Raw genomic sequence first — 20,042 nt, 5'->3', positions numbered from 1 at the left:
AGAGACCATTTAGCTATTATTTAGAAAGTCTGAAGGGTTCATAAAACCAATTAAGTTACAATAAATCTCCAATAAACTGTGATAAAGAGCTTATTGATTGTAACAGCCTAATTAGTGCATGTGGCTAATGAAATATTCCCTTTGCCTGCAGGACATTCATTGTGTGTTTGAAGATTGTAGCTACATGAGTCTGTAAATTTTGTCTAATTCTCATAAGTAAAGTGGTTTTCAGTATCATACAGTTGTTCTTCTGGCCTAATAGTCTCTATAATTACCAGCCTTCCGTTTGACACACAGCTGATAACGGACAGTTTCCTCCTTATTGCATTTTAACCACAGCTCTATTATTAGTGTTGGCCTGCTCTGACGTTGCAAATTTGCAGATTATTTGATTATTTCTAACTGAATTTCTTTGTTCTTCCTTGTCCACTATATAAAATATGCACTAATGTCATGTTCTCTAGAACAAGAGAGGAAAGGCGGTGACACTCCATAGTGAAAGAGCATCAAATCACCTCATGTATAGGTGTTTTAGATGAATCGTAGTCTAAAACATTGTGTGTGTGTGACAGCAGTGACCTCACTAAAAATGACACATTATCACTAATCAACAGTTACACCTGAGAGGAGGCCCTCCACATCCACACCCACCCACAAACAAAACAACACTCAGCTACTAGTTCTGCATTGATAGTAATATCTGAAACCAGCGAGGCCAAGTTAGGAGCTTTTTAAAAGACAATTCAACACTAGACATTAAATAAAAGGTTTAAAGGTAAAGAAGTCATTTAGACCATGTGGGAGCATTGCATTTACCTTATCTATCCAGAACATTTCTCTCTGAGACAGACGTTTTGGGAGGTTTCCACCACGTATCAAAGGCCAGAAAACTGTAAAGAGGAAGGTCGGCCATGATTTGGTTCCATATAGTTTGTGTTCAGGAAGTTGCCGTACAATTGCTACTTGAGGAACTACACTAATCCTATGACAAACTGTACAATAACTGTATTTGTGTTTTTAATGGAGGATTTTTATAGGAAAAAGCTACTAACTGAGAAACTGTAAGATAAAAATGTTCCCAGATGTTATTGTGTGCAGGAGAATATCTACAGAAGTTAACATTTAAAACTTGGATGTTTTGTGCTGTTAAGAGATGGTGACTTGCGATTTACAGTTATGAAACACATTCACACAAGTACTGCATGATTTTGAGTTACTTAATACTTCCACCACACTGAATTTCAGCCGGAAACATTGTACTTCACACTCCACTGCATTTATCTAACAACTATAGTTACTATACAGATTAAGAATTTACATTTAAAACATACGATCAGTTTAAAATATGATGTAATAGATTAAACTACCTGCAGTGGCTATTTGTCCATAATCTAAATCTAACAAATTTGAAATCAATAAGCCACTGATGCAAGTCTGATGTCTGTCTTCCATTTTTCTTGTGGTTTATTTTTTCCTCACACTCAAGCAAACAGAAATCATGCATCCTGTTTCCTCTTTTGCTCTGCTGCTCTGTGGTCCTATCAGAGGTGCTGCCCATTTCTCCCACTATAAAACAAGGAACCAGCAATAGAAAACATAATGTAAGAAAGTGCCAAGAATGAATCAAATAAATTGTTCTTACATTAGCTGCACCTCCACCGGCTACATAAAAATGCATCAGTAATAATAATCCAGTACTTTTTATACTTTAATCACACTTTGCTGATAATATTTTGTGTTTAATTAAATTATGAATGCAGGATTTTTACATGTAAATGACTATTTATACACAGTGGTGTTGCTATTTTTCACTTCAGTAAAGAAGCTGAAATATTCTTCCCACACTGGTGTTTAACTGGTTAGTGGTTGTGTGAGTCAGTGAGTGCTGATTGGAGAGTGAAGGTATGAAAATAAAGAGTAGAAACTGCCCCACGTCCATCAGTGCAGGGAGGGTTTGTGGATGTGGATTGTTCCGGTCTGTGTCTGCTGGTAGGAGGCTCAGTCAGTCTTTGACCTTAGCAGCTGCTGTTGACTAGACGCTGGCTGACGTACAGGTGAGTGCACGACAATGAAAAGCATTTAGCATGTTTATTAATAGTGATTCAGCACCTGCATCACTGGGCTGCACAGACACTGTTGTTCTTGATCTACATGTAGCATATATTTTTTTTTAAAGTAACCGTTTGACTTACCAGTCAGGATTAAATGCCACAGCATCCTCAGATGGATATGTGTTATGTTCCGCAGTTATTGCATCATTTTTTATTTCATCACTGTTATCAGGTTACTGTGACGAAACATCCGGATTTTTTTCTTCATTAATGTCGCAGTTGCATTCAATTTGCGAATTAATGTAAAATAAAAAAATATCATTAAACTGATAATTGACACAGAAGATGTTCGCCTGATGTTATAATAAATGCATAACCTAAATGAAATCACCAAAACTAAAACGAAACTAAAACTAATTACCGGATAAGTTACCGTAATTATCGAAATATGTTAATGACGGATTATTATTATTTTTTAAATGTATTATTTTATCCATACTTTTATGAATGATCACTTTGTTTCACTTCGTCTTGAATATAACTTATGATAACAAATCCAGTGCAAAAACAAAACAGCTGTAGTCTTGCATTTAAAACCACTGTACTTGAATCAATGTGTTTAATGTATCTTTAGCAGTAGGTCTACTTATGATCCTGACAGCATTATCATAATAGTCTCTTGACATGTCGAGCAGATACTTATTTTTATTAAAGTTAGTCTGCGGGACACAAGACAAATAAGAAGACTAGGTCAAAACCTAGCATACGGCTGGACTGTGTATGGTCAATGTGTGAAACTCTGGCCAGTTTGTTACTGGCCACAGTTTGTTACCAGTTTGTTTAATGCTGTTGTTTATCGTTTGTGATGTGAAAACATCAGAGAAATAAAAAGTGTGCGTGAATTTCACCAGATGACTTTTTGTTTGGCATAAATGATCATTAATTGATTATTGAATAATGATTTGGCCTTTATTGGCATGTGGCTTATATCTCCTGTAGAGCTCCACGACACTATCAATAAGCAAGATGATTTAAAAAATCACCATGTCAGGGATAATAGTACATACAGTTAATTTAATGTATTTTATGTCAACCAATCAGAACCAACCTTCATGACATTAATGAGTCCTTGTTATGTTGTCTGTCTGAGTGCTCCAGTGACATTTGAGCATTTGAATGATTCTCCCATGAAAACAAAGTTTTTTTAATCAACACTAATGAGCTGTAATCAATCAATCAATCTTTATGTTTATAGCACATTTAATACAGTGGTTGTAGCCAAATGTGCTTCACATGACCGAAAGACAATGCGACAAAAGCAAACAAACAGAGGTGAGCAAAGGCACAACAAATTCAGTAAAAGCCAGGCTAAAAAGAAACTAAGAAGTTTCTCTTAAAAATGTCCATAGAGGTGGAGTCCTTCAGATCCTCAGCCAGATTGTTCCAGAGACTAAAAGCTGTCTCCCCATGTGTTTTTGTTGAAATCCTTGGGACAACAAGGAGTCCAGCTGCAGAGGATCTGAGGGATCTGCTAGGTACAGGGTATCTGTTGGAGGACACATCCCTCTGTGACATCTGTTAGGACTATTTGGTTGGCAAGGTGTCTGCTTGTAATTGCTGTAATCCAACAAAAGTTTGTGTTAATACCAACCACTTTGTTGCTCTTTTAGTTTTTTGGTGTTTCTTCATTATTACTTGACTCATCAAACAGAGCTGCAGTATGTTTGCATGTATGGCGACATCATTTCCCACCAGATATGGGACAACTGCTACAGTTTATGAACACTGTGCTGTGCGGTAAAAGTCATGTCTTGAAGGCCTGGTACCTTGACACTCATCATACAGTTCACCAGGAAAAACCTGTTTAAACAAGCCTGCTGGCCTTCCATTCATGTCCAAAACTCTGCAGAGTCAACAAGAGTCTGCAGCCATGCTAGCGGCTCAGTGAGGCTGTACTTAATGATATTTTGAGCTAAATGCTAATGTCAGCATGCTAACATGCTCAAAATGACAATGTTAACATCCTGATGTTTATCAGCAATTTAGTTGAACTTTTTAGCATGTTAGCATTTGCATATTAGCACTAAACACAAACTACCATACATGTGAGACTGATGGGAATGGTATTTTGCAGGTATCTGGTCATAAACCAAATTATTGGACCAACTGAAAGTTTTTACCTGATGATGGTGTTAGATAAAAAGTCAAGGGATCACCAAAGATATTGCAATTAATTCTAAAGGAACATGGATGTTTGTACCAAATTTCATGGCAATCCATCCAATAGTTGTTGAGACATTTTGCTCAAAACCACAAACATCATCATCATGGTGGCGCTAGATGAAAAGTCATTATAGGGTTCATCCTCCAGGAACCATCAATGTTTTAAATAGGAATCAATGAAGACCAAAACTGAGCTAAAAGGAGAGTTCTTGTGCTCAAGTTTGGTCGAAACATGACTGCAAATTAATACTAATGTTGCTCCTTGTCTGTTGGATGTGTAAATAGATAATTGTTTAATTACACTGTTGCAATAACTGCTTTATAGGGTGATAATGTGTCAATGTTTACATTGCCCCAAAGTGGCCAAAACCTCAATCAATGCAGCTTTAACTGCAACATGTTTTTTCCTCTTTCTTTTGCATTTTTCTCTTTTTTAAGTCCAACTGAAACTGCATGCTTTTTGTCTGCTTCAGCATACATATCTGATCTGATAATTGTCATGTGTTCTCCTTTGAGAAAAAAATGTAAAAAGGAGAAATTTATATTTTTTTGGTTCATGATGACGCCCTCTATCTTTCAATTGATTAATTTGAACCATATTTGCAGAAAGTGTATCATAGCTGCCATCATAGGCAGAGCAGACGGTCACACTGAGCCTGATAGCATCCTGCTACACAACACAGACTCTGAACAACAACTCACATTAGCTTTCCTGCTAAAGTCTCCTTCTTATCTAACTTACAAACATGAATACACGTCTTGTCCTGCACCTTATCTTGTTGAACGAGCCACCAAACAAACATTCATTGGGGGAAAGTGCACCACTAACATCAGTTAACAGGCTAGTTAGCTAATTTGCTGCAAATGTCACTTCGGTCTGGTCAGATGCTGGTGTGGTTCCTCCTCTTCAATACCACTGCTAATAGCCTGCTATCTGCCCATGTCATGTAGGCCACAGCACAAGTTTGTTTCCTTTGTCTCTTGTTTCGTACAGTGTAACATCAGCACTCTGGCAGCCTGCCAGACACACTCCAGCTGCCAAGACAGAAAATGCGTATTTCTGATATTTCCCCAAATACCTTTATTTCTTCATTTTAATGATAAAAAACTATTGTCACTAAATTTAAAATAATTATTATTTGAATACAAAACTGGATGACTAAATGTAATTTCAGTCGGATTTTAACCAACAGGAAAAGTTATATACAACCAGTTAAGTGTAAAAGGCCATTTTGATGCTGTCTATATTATTTTCCTGAAATCTGTGGAAATTTCATTCACTTCTTGACCAGACCAAAAACACTTAAATGCGTGTAATCTTTAGCCAGATTCAAGCAGATTGCTATTTATTCATTAAAATCTGAAGGCTGTGTTTATGTGCATGTGTGATTGTAATATCTGTCCCATCTCCCTTTAGGTGAGCCATGCCTTCTGTTTCTGGTAATGCAGCTTCGGAAGGTGTTCCTACTCTTTACCCACATGCAGCTAACCTGATAAATGCAGATGTCACTCTGGGTCAAAAGTCTTCCAGTGAGACTCATGTTGATGGAGACGCCATAACTATCACCCATGGTCACAAGTTATCTGTAAATAGAGAACAGGACTGTCCCAAGGTTCAGGATGAATCACGCTGTGAGAGTGGGGAAAACAGTGAGAGTGAGCTGGAGAACAGAGAAGAGGCTGATGATGAGAGGAACTGGATCCGACCTGATTTGCCCAGCAGATGTACCTGGAGCCTGGGAGCACCTGTTTCAGAGTCACCTCACAGCCACCCAGCAAGGTAAGACTCATAATAATGAAAACTCTCAAACTAAATCAGTCTTTGTTGGCATTAATTAACGCTGGAAGCAGGACTAAAGTGTAAGAAAAGCATGTAACAAAACTCTTTTCAGTAACAACTGTGCTGTTCATGCTACATGCATGGTCGTGCTACATCTTCTTCATACTGCTCTGTTGGGATAGGTTCACTTTGCTGGTACCTTATAGCATATGGTATATGCACACATCAGTTTACATAAGCAGTGTATTTTATTGCCCATGATCAGTGTATTTAGGATGCTAAAATTTCTTGCATGTCATAGGTGGAGAGGCAAAATTAGCTATGTCTTAATTAAGGTGTGATAGCGAGTCATTCCTGTGCCAGTATGTACTAAAGACCTTTTTCATAGTTGATATTTTGACCTGTCATTGGAGGAAAAGCACAGCTGTAACTAGTTCCATTAAGTGTTTCAGTGAACCAGCATCCATAGTCCGGGACCCTGGAGCTGACTCACCAAAATGAAATACACCTTGGTGTTATTAATTACAGCCATGTTTTTTGTGCTATGACAAATCAAAACGTATCACTCGAAAAAGACCTATAAGACCTTGGTGCTCTCACAGCTCACTCAAATATCATTATTAAAGGATAGGTTCACACTCTTTTAAAACTGTGATCAGGTAAAGGTGAGCATGTGAAGAATGCTGCATTTACACGCCACAGCTGGTGACTTTTTCATGGGTATTTTCTCTTCTGTCCATCTCAGCATCAAGACCCCCAGAATCCTCCCCAACATCCTCGGGAAAATTGGGGACACACCTCTGGTTCGTCTGAACAAAATCCCTCAGGAGTTTGGACTCAAGTGTGAGATTTGTGAGTAAAAACTTTCATGTGGACTCACCCACATGTGCTTGTGTATCAATAACAGAAAAATGCAAATATTTGCACAACTAACTCTTTACACAAAATTATTTTAACATAAAATGGTGTACAATTATTTTGGTCTGACACCTGTAGACAGTTTTCCATTTATGGTATAGTAATAACCAATCAATGCAAGTGCAATGCTGTAGTGATAATACACTTATAAGTTGTGAAAAGGTCAAAAACATCCAAAAAAGATATGAGAAGTTGATGCTGTACTTATTAATCAGTTGCAAGAGGAATGTTTTTGCTTATAGTTATACAAAATCTTTTTACAAAACACCTTAATTTTAAAACCACTATCTATGTATCTATATTTTGTCCACCCTGTATTCATGTTTGTTACCTGGAACAACCTGTAATAAGTCTTACAAGTTGTGCGTAATAGTAATACAGATTGTGCGTAATAAGTATGCAGACAAATTTACATGACTGAGGCAACCAGTCACACTTCTGAACAACCTGTAAGAGTTATTACAGGTTGTTCGGAGGTGTGACTGGTTGCCTCAGTCATGTAAATTTGTCTGCATACTTATTACGCACATAGCTAGAGAAGATGAACAGGACGGGACAGTAAAATGTTGTTTTCCTGTCTCTGAAAAACAGCCTTATTGTTCTCCTTCTTGGAACAGCAAGAAATTTGAGAGTGGGGGAAAAAGTGCCGGCTTGATTTGATTGGTAGTCTTAGCTGGCATACCACCAGAAAAACAAGGCTTCTTTCAGGGAATAAGGCATGCAGACAAACACATTAATTTGATACGTGCAAGCGGAAGAGCCGCCACTGCTTTTCTTAAGGACTGTTGATACCACAGTGTCCCTATTGGCTCCCTGCTTACCTGTTAAGAAGGGAACATTCAGGTATCATGTAGCTTGTGGCCTTATGTTCCCCACCGTGTGACTGTTGGGGTTTTGTCTGAGGTATTGGTTTCCCATGGGTGTTGAGGTGAAAAAGAAAGACCTGTTGTTCTTATAGCCAATAGAGTAAAACACAGCCACAATTAAAACTGAAATGAGGAAGAGAGTTGTGACTATAGGGTGACACCTGGTGAACTGTTCAGAATCTGGAAATCATTAAGAGAAAAAGTCGTTTGTCTTTGAGTTTGAAAAGAATGAAAAGCATTTATTTTTAATGCAGTACAGCATACTTCCTCAGCTGCACTGTTTTGTATTGGCAGCCTGGTGAGGTTTTTGGGTTCACTGAGGATGAAACCTGCCAAAACCATCAGTTTAAGCCTCCTAAGAAATGTCATTTTACACTCCTGTGAACTGATGAAAGTGAAGCTCTGGTTTGTTCTCATGGCTTAATTAGACAAAGGATCTTGTTTCGATACGTAAATGGTTTTCACGTGACAGGGATTACTCTGTAGTTCACTCCAGATTTAATTGTAGCCGTCCCAGATGAGTAGTAGTTGGCAGGTGTGGGTGAGAGGACCTTTGGACAACCCCACACTCCACAAATATGATGTCCAACATTAGTTCAGTTCAGTCATCCTCCATAATCTGATTTGCACTGGTCTGGTTGACTGGTGTTGTAAAGCGAAGTCCAGTGTAGACAGTTTAAAGGCCTTTTTCACAGCAGTCATTTTGATTTGTCATTGTAGGAAACACAGTTAGTGTTACTAATAATCCTAATTAACCATGACATTGTGATTGTGAGCCAACCTGAATTCAGATATCATTCATTTGACCTCAAAATGTCTTCTGTGAAAAAGGATTATATAAATGTAGCATGCTGATTAGATAAACTTTAGTGTTCAGTGCTGCCATCCCATATAAAGTGCAGTGGATGTGTGTGAAATGTTAAAGAAGCAGATCTGTAAACAGACCAGAGTACAGTATGTACAAAAAAGGTGTTGTCTATCAACAAAAATATTATTGACCCCCTCCAGACATGTTTTAAGACATATACAAATACTCGTTAAAAAATCCAGAATCAACAAATATGCAAATATTTTTCATTTCAAAAGTGGTGGATTCAGGTCCCCACATCATATTCCTGTAATTTGCATTTTGGACCATGATTGGCTTCTAAACTAGTGACTTAACAAAATCATGGTTGTACATGCCTGTCCCAAAACAAATTTTGGAGTGGAGGAGGACTTTAATGAAACAAAACACAAATCCTGAGCAGTTAAAAACAACAAGAGACTCTATTCTTTTACCTTCTCAGCTCTGCCTAACTGTATCCTACATCTGTTCAGGTTACTATAGGCTGAGCTGGACTGATACATTAATATAAGATTCTCTGTTACTGCTGATAATGATTTATGTGCGGGCACAGCCATGAGTGCACCAACTTTAACAGAATGTCATTTACTGCAGAACAGTTTTACCCTTCCCTCCACAACGAAACCAGCCACGTGCTGCTTAGATGACTCAATTAGAGCTGAAACAATTAGGCGATTAATTGATTAGTCAATCAACAGAAAGACATAAGACACTTTATTGTCATTGTAGGCACACAACGAAATTACGTTTGGTAACTCAGTGACCAGTAGCAGTAGAGAACAAGATAAAAACAAGAGAACAAGATAATAGATAATTAATAATAAAAAGGTGTTGCACAACAAGTTAGATGTATGTAATAAAGTGTTGGAGTGCATTAGCAGCAGTGGTGGTGGGGTAATATTTAGATATAGGAGGATGGGGGGTGATGGAGGCTACAGCTCTGAGGAAAAAGCTGTTCTTCAGTCTGTTTGTTCAGGCTTTGATGACTCTGTATCTCTTCCCTGATGACAAGGGGACAAACAGACCTGGGTGGGTTGGATTCTTACCGATGTTGCTAGCCGTCTTGTGTGGACAGCTAGCATACACTGTGCCCAAGTTTGGGAGCACAGTTCCCACAATCTTCTGTGTCGTTTTTACCACCCAGACCAAGTCCTTCCAGTTCTCGGCGGTACAGCTGGCATACCACACCCACCATAGCACAGTAGCAGAGGATACTCTCTGTGGTGTTTCTGTAAAAGTTTATAAGGAGCTGAGGGGGAAGTTTGGCCAGTTTGAGTTTTCTTAGGAAGAAAAGCCTCTGTTGAGATTTCTTCACCAGGTGGGAGGTGTTATGGGACTATCAAAGATCTTTTGTTATATGGATTCCCAGGAATTTGATGTCGTTGACACTCTCCACCTCCTCACCATTTATGTGGAGAGGTGGGTGTGTGGTCTTCCTAGATCTCCTAAAGTCCACAAAGTCTTCTTGGTTTTTGTGGTATTCAGGACCAGATTATTGTCTGAAAACTAATCGCCAGCTATTTTGGTAATCTATTAATCATTTTGAGTCATTTTTTTTAAAGAAAAAAATGTTTTCTTAAAATAAAAAAGCCCAAATTCTCTGGTTCCAGTTTCTTGAATGTGAATATTTTCTGGTTTCTTTAGTTCTCTATGATAACAAACTGGATACCTTTGGGTTGTGGACTGTTGGTCGGGACAAAACACGAACATTTTAGGATGTCATCTCAGGTTTTGGGAAACGGTGATCAACATTTTTCACCATTTTCTGACATTTTAACAGAAATTAAACTACACAAAGTAAAAAATCTTCTGCTCTGTTATTTGTGTAGCCTGATTATAACCAGATTCACTGAAATTAATTATTTAATTAACAAAAAAATGTTAATATTGGGAAATGGAGTCGAGTCAAAATAGTTGGAAGCAACCTTTTCACACAATGTTAATTCAATGGATTTTTATCTTGCAGAGTGGTTAAGTCCCAATATTTGAAAATAAAATAAAGTAATGAATTTATTTCACATCCATCACATGATCTTTTGAGACTCTGAGTCAAACTTCAACACACTCAGTGACATAATATTTTCTTACATGTGATTGTGTTTAGTGGCCAAGTGTGAGTTCTTCAATGCAGGAGGCAGCGTGAAGGACAGGATCGCCCTGCGGATGGTGGAAGACGCTGAGAGAGCTGGGATCCTCAAACCAGGAGACACTATCATTGAGCCCACCTCTGGCAACACAGGTACCTTTATTGTACAGAAGACAAACATTCAAGATGTGAAGAAAACATTAATTTCACATTAAGAAAGTTGTAGAAGCAAACAACAGGCAAAACCTCCTCTGGCTGCCTGCAGGTATTGGCCTTGCTTTGACTGCTGCAGTGAAAGGCTACCGCTGCATTATCACCATACCTGAGAAGATGAGCTTGGAGAAGGTAAGCAGCTCTTTTCATGATCACGACTTTATCAGTTCTATCTGATGCATTTGGCTAATTCAACTCTGATGTTCCAGGTGAATGTGTTGAGAGCTCTCGGAGCAGAAATAGTGCGTACTCCTACTTCTGCAGCTTTTGATTCACCAGAATCCCATGTGGGTGTGGCGTGGCGTCTAAAGAATGAGATCCCCAACTCGCACATCCTCGACCAATATCGTAACGCCAGCAACCCCCTGGCTCACTATGACACTACAGCTGAGGAGATATTGGAGCAGTGTGACGGTTTGTGCTTAAGATTCTGTTTTGTTGTTGTTGCTTTTGGAAGAACTGAAAGATAAAAATCAATTTTAAGTATATTCTTTGATACACAGTGCAATCCATACAGTATGTTGTACCTTAGTGATGTCCTTTTGTTGTTCTGGCTCTTTAGTCCAGCATATTGGATATCGTTTTAAGATTTCATTGGGGAGTTTTAACAAGGCTGGCAGTTTACATTTTCTTGGAGGGAAAAATAAATTATTTTAAAGAGGAAACAATCTTTTCAAAACCAGCACATGCTGATACAAATTGGTGCATTGTTAAAGTGTACTAGCCCATATTCATTAAAGGCTTTTTTTATTTCTAACCATGCACCCCACCCATGGATGAGGGTGTATTTTTCTTGTTTAATGTGATGCCTTTAGTTAATGGAACGGCATGTCTATAGATTGATAGATATTATTTCTGTTTGTAATCAAAGTTGACAGTCTGGCTGAATATGTGCGTCAGGTAAAATGTAAGGAAGCTTTAATATTTTGTGTCTTCTTTGTAAATGTAGAACAGATGACCAAAGTTAAAACTGATCGGTTTATATTGTAATCAGCCATAACCAACATGTTTGCAACTTGAATGCTTATTTATATAAATATATTATATACAGAATGTGCAATAGGGACCTGCCTTCTAAGTTTTTTTATCTACTATGTTTTAATTTAGTTTACTACTCAGGGACACAGAGTTCTGTATTTGTTTTTTTAGATATATATTCATTGTGTGTTGTTTTTTTGCTCATATGTATGTTTGAATTGCACTGGACCCTGTAGACGATGTTTATATCACTTTTATTAATTCATGTGCGGTTGAGTGACAAAAATACTTGAACTTTGAACTTATTTATTAGTTGGATAATTTGATGAAAGTCATATAATATAGTTGCATAATCGTAAAAACTTAAGACTGAGCTATCTACAGTAATGTTATGCTTAGGCACAGTAGTGCTTTGAGCTAAATGCTAAATTTGTGAATAAATGCTAACATGGCCACAATGACAATGCTAACGTGCTGATGTTTAGCAGGTATAATGTTTACCATGTTCACCCCGTGATACTCACATTCGCTAATTAGCACTTAACACAAGTACAAGTACAGCTGAGGCTGATTGAACTATCATTAGTCTTGCAGGTATCTGGTCATTGACAACAAATTAAAATTTTGATCTGATGATGGCACTAGATGAAAAGTAAGAGAACCATCAAAGTTATCACAATTCATCCAGAGGGAGACATGAATGTCTGTGCACCACAAAAATATTACTTTAATAATATTCAAAAGTTTTCACACTTGCTCTGTGAAAAGAATTCAGCAAACATACTCTGCATGACTGTTTGCTGTTACCCAATAACAAATGCCTTTTTGCAGATCAGAAAGGAAAATGTGCCTTTTCTTTCAGGTAAACTGGACATGTTGGTGACTGGAGCTGGCACAGGTGGTACACTCACTGGTGTTGCTCGAAAGTTGAAGGAGAAGTGCCCCAATATCAAGGCAAGGAACACAATCTGTTGTGATTAAGAACCTCTTTGAATGAATTTTATTTCACTAAATCTATGGCCATGATTTGAGAGCTTTGTGTGGATGACGTGATGTGCAGATGAGGTTACTGTTGTTTGGGTACAGTCTTTTTGACATAAGGTAGAAAGGTTTTTAATTCAACAACAACTCATATAGTACTAGTGCTTCCTCTTAACTACCCAGACTACATATGCTGGACTTTTACGATTAAACCAGTGCACCCATGCACGTATTTCCTGCTTATACAAACACTACTGAGCCTGGTAATGCTGCAAAGTCTTAACATCATATGCTGGACTTTTACGATTAAACCAGTGGACCCATGCACGTATTTCCTGCTTATACAAACACTACTGAGCCTGGTAGTCTTAACACTGTTGTCTTGTTTGTTTTAGATAGTTGCTGTGGACCCTGAGGGCTCCGTTTTGATTGGATCAGACAACTCAGATCAGAATGAAAACAAGATTTCGTATGAAGTGGAGGGCATCGGATATGACTTTATCCCCACAGTGCTGGACAGATCTGTGAGTGTGTTTGTGCACGTGTACATCTGTGCATGCAAATGTCGCCTACTTACTCTTATAACTTACTTACTCCTGTTTCCCTCTCTCTTACAATTCCATGCAGCTTATTGACATGTGGTATAAATCAACTGATAAGGAGGCGTTTATCATGTCACGCAAACTCATCAGAGAGGAGGGTCTCCTGTGTGGTAAGTTCATGTCACTGATACCCTTGATAGTATTGGTTTCCCAGGAAAATTTTACTGCATTGTTGTGTGGAGGTTTTGAACATCCTTTTTTGTTAGTTCCCTCTAACTATGTATTTCATTATTTGCCTTTTTTTACTGCAGGTGGCAGCTCCGGCTCAGTCATGGCAGCAGCAGTGAAGATGGCTCAGCAGCTTGAGGAGGGCCAGCGCTGTGTGGTCATCCTGGCCGACTCTGTCCGCAACTACATGTAAGAGATAGAGGTCACGATGACGGATACTCTCATTGATACAGTGCAATGAGAGTCTCATCTGCTCACAGGGTAGTTTACTGCTATAATCTGACTATCCACCATGATGAAGTGAGATTAAATATCAAAACAAGAGGCAATGCTAATGTTATTCATGACACACAGACACCCACAAACAGAAAAACTCCTTTCTTTTGATAACATTCAGTGTAGAAGTGACAAGCAGATGACAAGCACCAAACATCCCCATCGAGCTATGGATGTTGCAATTTCACCGTCAGCATCTTAAACCCCTTGCCCACCAGGACACGACATGCACAAAGTTGTAAAAGCTCTCCTCAACTGATAAAGCAAATCCTAAAATAATCAGAACAAAAAGCAGCAAGCAACTGCTTAACAAATCAACAGACACACCACTTTACCTTTGTGTGAGAACACAATGCTCAAAACTTTCTCCAAATTTTGCAGCTAAATCCACAAATAACACAAACCTGATGAATTTCAGGTTCAAGCCTTATCAGAACCCTCAGGATGGTGAAATGTGTCTGAAACCAGGCTGACTTTGCTTTGTTATCTGTTCACACTCATTGCTGGTCATCTTGCCTTAAGGTCAAAGTTCCTGAGTGACCAGTGGATGTATGAGAAGGGCTTCCTCAGCCCGGAGCCTCCCATGGATTTCAAACCCTGGTAAGAGGGTCAGCTACTCTACATAATCAGGCAGCTAATCCAAACCACAGATGTTAAATAACACATTTGTCTCACTCTCTCTCTGTAAGGTGGTACAACCTGACTGTCCAGTGTCTACATCTGTCGGCCCCCCTCACCATCTTACCGTCTGTGTCCTGTCAGAAAACCATTGAGATCCTGAAGGAGAAAGCAGTTGACCAGGCCCCAGTCGTTGATGAGTCAGGGTACATGTCTTCAGAAATATTTGTACTTTAGGGATGTAAATCAATACATTTTTTGGATATGAACAGATGTAAATAGCATCTAAACTTTGGCAGTAATATTCATATTTTCTCTTCAATATTGGACTCGTCCAAGTGATTGTGTGTACAGTGCAAATATGAACTGCTGGTATCCAAAGCAGGAAAGCAAAAGCAAATGACTTTTCATGATACATATTTGCCAAAATGGTGTACTTAGATATTTAGACATTCAGCGTTCAAATCCTCAAAAGTTTTTCATCAGTTTTCATATGTGTATGTATATGAGTGGGATGAGCTAGTTTTTATGTATGCAGCCCTCAAGGTAAGGCAAAATGAGAGAAGAAGATGAAGAAAGGTGTCTCCTATCAAATGGAATTGTAAGAATACATCTATGACAAAGGAGCCTGAAAATCAACTTGCCCCAGGTTAGGGGTCAGTTGAGCCATATTGGGGGTGAACTGACTATCTGACTTTTTAAGACCTTTTAACAACCAACAACAACTATTCAACAATGCGTTCATAAAGGTTGCAGGGACAAATGAACGATTGCTCCTTCCTTGCAGATCCTCCAGCCTTTAGAGGTTGAGGTAGTTTCTTCAACTCATCACTAAGTGGGAAAAATCATTTTCCTTGAATACAAAGGTTGTGCCAACCACTTTGAAGGCAGAAGCCCTTCCCAAAGATGTCGCTTCAGGCATACGATAGCCAGTGGTGGAGAGACGGTGGTGTGCCATAAAATTCTTGTGCCAACCTTGACCTAAAAAAGTCGGCTATAACTACACAACACAAGTTAGCCTTTGCCAACCTACTGTCCAGTTGTTGGGGTCAGGAATGTTGTTTCTTTCTCTCAGTTCACAGTATTTATTGGAGTACGGCGATGGAACTGATCAGCCAGCTTCTTGATATGATCTGAAAGCTCCTTCTCTACCTCCTCTGTGAGGACCCTCTTTGCTTCTGCTGTTCCACTGTACCCTACTGTTTTTACTTCCTTTACCTCTTTCTTTTTAAGACATGTCAATATTTCTGTCTTTTGCCACTGATATGATGGATCTGCTGCTCTCTCCATCTCTTCAAAGGGTGTTGAATGTCAGTTGGATTTTCTCTTGTAGGTTCTTGGCATGATAGCTTTTGCATTGAACTGTTGAACCACAGTTTAATTTACCCCATAACCTGTGGCTCACTTTGCCCCATAACACCATTTTGGGAAAAATGGCATAGCTTAGCAATTCAGGCTAATTTTTAGCTAAGTGATTCACATGGTTTTACTACTTCTCTCATGTGCTTCTCTCCATCACAGCGAGATAGACATGATCGGTGCTTCCTGAATTTATGGCCACATGACAAAACATGCACACATGCCTACATACAGGAGGTGGGTCAACTTACCCACTGGCTCATCTTACCTCACTCTCCCTCTGTGTGTGTGTGTGAAATGTTGGGCAGTGCAGGATAGAGTTTGACTGATGTTCCACAGGTGTTATTTTTACCACATTATCTGATATTGTGTGCATGCCGTGACAGTAAACAAAAACTGAAGTTAGGAACCGTCTCAAAAGTGCATACCAAATAGCCAAGTGAGGATTTCAGTGTTTTCTTCACATAGACACTTCAGACCAACTTTATTTTAATCTGTTTTTTTCCCATTATACACACAACCTTCAATTTATTGAGAAAAATCATGCAATATGACCAAGTCCAGTTCTGACTTGTAATTTCCCCTTGTATTTGTCACCTCTGTGTGTGTATGTGTGTGTTTGCACAGTGGGATCCAGGGAATGGTGACGCTGGGGAACATTTTGTCCTCTGTGTTGTCTGGGAAGGTCAAACTCTCAGATGCTGTCAGCAAGGTGCTCTGCAAGCATTTCAAACAGGTCAGTTTGTGAGCACAAACATGAGTGTGTGGTCACATGGATGACAGGCATGCATACTGGACATGATATGCATATAAAGTTAACATATTTGTGCACTAATCCCCTTACACTTGTGCCCTCAGGTGCTCCTGACAGACCACCTGGGGAAGCTGTCCCATATCCTTGAAACGGACCACTTTGCCCTTGTGGTTTATGATCATACCTGGTGTAAGATACCTAATTTTTTGTATTATTCTTTATATCATTTTCTGTGGCATTTTTGCCTTTATTTGATATTAGATAACAGAGGGTTGAGTGGAAATGAGAGTAGTTTGGGCTATAAAATAGTGAAAAGTGCCAGAAAAGTCACAGTTTCCAGGAGCCCAAGATGACATCTTCATTTGCCTCTTTTATCCGACTAACTAAAACCCAACGATGTTCAATTTACTATTGCATAAGAAAAGACAAGAAAAGTAACAATCACATTTGACAGTGTTGCTTAAGAAAATGACAAACGATTATTAATCGAATGAAAATAGTTTCAGCCCTACCTTCCATGCTCTCCTCCATGATGTGTCCTTATTGGCGCTTAAAAACACAAATATTTCAATAATAATATAATCATATTTCTAGTGGAAGACACTGGAGATGCAATAAATGCATTTTAGGTTGTAAGAGACACAAATCATTGCTGTTGTAGCTGCATATCCATGTTGCTAAAAATCTTAAGTTGTAATAATTTCCTACTGTTTAGTTACAGTCCAAAAACAAACTCCCAGAGGAGATGAGATTGTTTTTTTCAGTTTAAAAAAGTTGATAAAATTTAGATTTAGATTTAGATTAGGAAGCACTAGATTTACTACACACTTCATGAAGAATTTTGGGACAATTATGACCAACTTCCTACTTGAAAGTGCACTGACAGATTTTTCATTTTTGTCATTGTAACTCAATTAAAGTCCTCTGTTTTGAACAGGAACTCCATTGTCTCTCTATAACTCGCTTGCATCCTTTCTCTCTTTAACATCTATTTAAAATGACGAGTTCAATGTTGAGTTGTGCATCTTTCTAGCAAACATACTTTATTTTATATACGCAAGAGACTGCCAATATTTCACTGCACCTTATCAGTGACCTACATACTGGTGTTCTTCAGTAAAGTAAAAAGAACCACAACAGTGTTTGAAATCTTCTTTAGTCAATTTTTATCCTGCTCATCTCTCTTCAGTTTTCTGCTATAGTCCGTAATGTCAGTATAACTGCAGTCTACTGTCTCTCTCTAGATAAGGCTGATGGGTCAGCTTGCCAGAGGCAGATGGTGTTTGCTGTTGTGACAGCGATCGACCTCCTCAACTACATCACCACACACGAGAGGGAGGATCACTCGTCATCTGAATGCTCACTGTCGGATGACGCGTCTCTGTGATTTCCTGTGACTTCATTTCCTGTTTAAGACGTGGACGATACCGCCTGTTGAGGCAGCACATGAGCACCTGCGATTTAGTCTAAGTCATGTTTGTTTTCAGTGGTTTTGGGGCTACATATGTTGTTGTCCCATCTGTGGAGGTGATTCTTTGACTTTGTTTCCACATAAGCAATATTATGTAGTATTAATATATTATATATATTATTTTGAGTCTACTGTAAAAACTCACTGGAGCCCTAAATTTGTATTAATCTGCAGCTGAAATTAGTCCCCGTTAAATGCACTATTTACTCCTGTTTGAGTAACATTTGCAAAAAACTACAGTGCCCAGCTATTTTAGGAAATTACAGAGCCTTTTATAAAAATGAAAGAATATATTTATGATATTCTGTACATCTTGGGGCAGACAGAGAAGGGTTAGTTGGATTGTATTGAAAGATGGACTAATGCATTGTTAGTTTTGGTCTTTTCATAGAATTTGTTGACAATAAGAAAAACATAGAAAAGGGCTGCCTCATACTTAATGAGTCTTGATTTGCACCTACTGAATGTAATTTAATTCTAATTATTTTAATGGCATTAATCATTAATAATGCTGGTTAAGTTAGGTTAAATGTTATTGTTTTAAATGCTGTGTACTTGTAGCTCTAATGGCTATAGTGAAGCCAAGAAGGATCTGACAAAAAAAGTCATAACATTAAGTCCACTTACTAGCTTTTTCCAGGTGGAGTTTGGTGTCAGAAGTGAACGGCATCCTTGATCTTTTTCCAGTCATGTGCTGACTCCTGATCGATGACTTTGACTGGGGTTGGTCTGGTGTTTGCATACGGATTCATGTAACGTCCCCCACATATACAACCACCTGTTATCACAAGACCAATTTTCCATACTTAGGTTAAGTGATGGCAGTTGACTTCTGAACATCGATCCACAGAGGAAGACCATGAGATGCAGTTGAAAATGCTAGGAAAACTGGATATATTTTTTCCAAGGTTAACAGTGAATGTTCATGCTGAAGGAAGGATGGTGCAAGTTGAGTATTTATAATAATTTGCTTTAAAACAATAGATTGGTAAATAAAATAAACTGAAACATCTATTAATATAAAGTATTGTGCATTACAGTTCTCGGCTTCTCCTTGTTTTCTGTAGATATTTTTAGAGAGCTGCCATTCTTATCTTTTTATGGATTACCTGGAAAGTTTGCAGCAGAGCCCCAAACCAAAATATTATGTGAGGAAGCAGAGATGTTGCCACATTTTAGCAGGTTGCAGCTTTTCTTCAGGTCAGCACAGACAGGTGGATAAATGCCTCCACCTAGTGGCTTAAATTTCAAACCACTCTAAGTCTAACTGATAGTGTGTATAATGCACACCTGGCCATGAATATATTTGACGAAGGTCCGTGTTCAAAAGGTTGTATCTCTAACAAACTCGGTGCTGACACTGTGCAGAAGTTCCTTTTTGACAGTCTTGCAAACCATAGTTTAGATACCACAATCCTCTAAAGTTGTTGCAGAAAACATTAATAATTTGTAAACCATGAATCACCTGATCCTCATCAGGGGCCGTATTCATAAAGCTTCCTCATACAAAGGGTTTCTCCAGGTGACGAAATTGTAAGAAACTTCTTATAATCATGATGTTTTCTAAGAATTTCCCCTCACAGTTAAGACTAGATCCTGGTAAAGGTAAATTATTTACAAAGCATCTTAGCCCTTAAGAGAACTCCTAAGGTGAAAAGCTGTTAGGAGTAGGGAGAAGGACTTTTAAGAGGCTTAAGAGTTTCTTAAGCAGAGGAGAAAATGGCGGAAAGACAAAGAGGAAGGAGAAATATTCGCCAAATGCTGAATGACAGTGAGTTAATGAAACGCTACAGATTAGATGGTGCAGGGATAATGTTTGTGGTTGATCTCATTAGAGATGCGCTCACATCT

The 20,042-nt window shown here is 38.5% G+C and overlaps 1 protein-coding gene across 2 annotated transcripts; it reads left to right on the top strand.

The window, feature by feature from the left end:
• Window positions 1–1,485: 1,485 nt before the first annotated feature.
• Window positions 1,486–19,216, top strand: cbsb (cystathionine beta-synthase b). Of its 2 annotated transcripts, XM_067603806.1 has the most exons (15): window positions 1,630–2,054; window positions 5,692–6,054; window positions 6,800–6,906; window positions 10,790–10,924; window positions 11,037–11,116; window positions 11,194–11,398; window positions 12,825–12,916; window positions 13,339–13,467; window positions 13,571–13,655; window positions 13,797–13,902; window positions 14,512–14,589; window positions 14,679–14,813; window positions 16,594–16,702; window positions 16,825–16,909; window positions 17,965–19,216. In XM_067603806.1, exons 2-15 carry the CDS (start codon window positions 5,699–5,701, stop codon window positions 18,105–18,107), a joined length of 1,845 nt encoding a protein of 614 aa, XP_067459907.1. In that variant the 5' UTR covers window positions 1,630–2,054; window positions 5,692–5,698; the 3' UTR covers window positions 18,108–19,216. The 2 variants fall into 2 exon arrangements, with proteins under 2 accessions (XP_067459908.1, XP_067459907.1); XM_067603807.1 differs by lacking the exons at window positions 16,594–16,702; window positions 16,825–16,909; window positions 17,965–19,216 and adding an exon at window positions 16,129–16,583 and having other exon boundaries at window positions 1,486–2,054.
• The last annotated feature ends 826 nt before the right edge of the window (window positions 19,217–20,042 follow it).

Source organism: Thunnus thynnus, chromosome 11 (assembly GCF_963924715.1).
Source record: "Thunnus thynnus chromosome 11, fThuThy2.1, whole genome shotgun sequence".
Lineage (NCBI taxonomy): Eukaryota > Metazoa > Chordata > Actinopteri > Scombriformes > Scombridae > Thunnus > Thunnus thynnus.
The sequence above is the reverse complement of the archived record's forward strand: the minus strand, read 5'-3'. Positions and strand labels throughout refer to the sequence as shown.

Coding starts and splice junctions, on each gene's coding strand:
- cbsb (XM_067603806.1), top strand. CDS start 5,699: ATGCCTTCTGTTTCTGGTAATGCAGCTTCGGAAGGTGTTCCTACTCTT. Junction 13,468..13,570: donor CCACAGTGCTGGACAGATCT/GTGAGTGTGTTT, acceptor AATTCCATGCAG/CTTATTGACATGTGGTATAA. Junction 13,903..14,511: donor GACTCTGTCCGCAACTACAT/GTAAGAGATAGA, acceptor TCTTGCCTTAAG/GTCAAAGTTCCTGAGTGACC.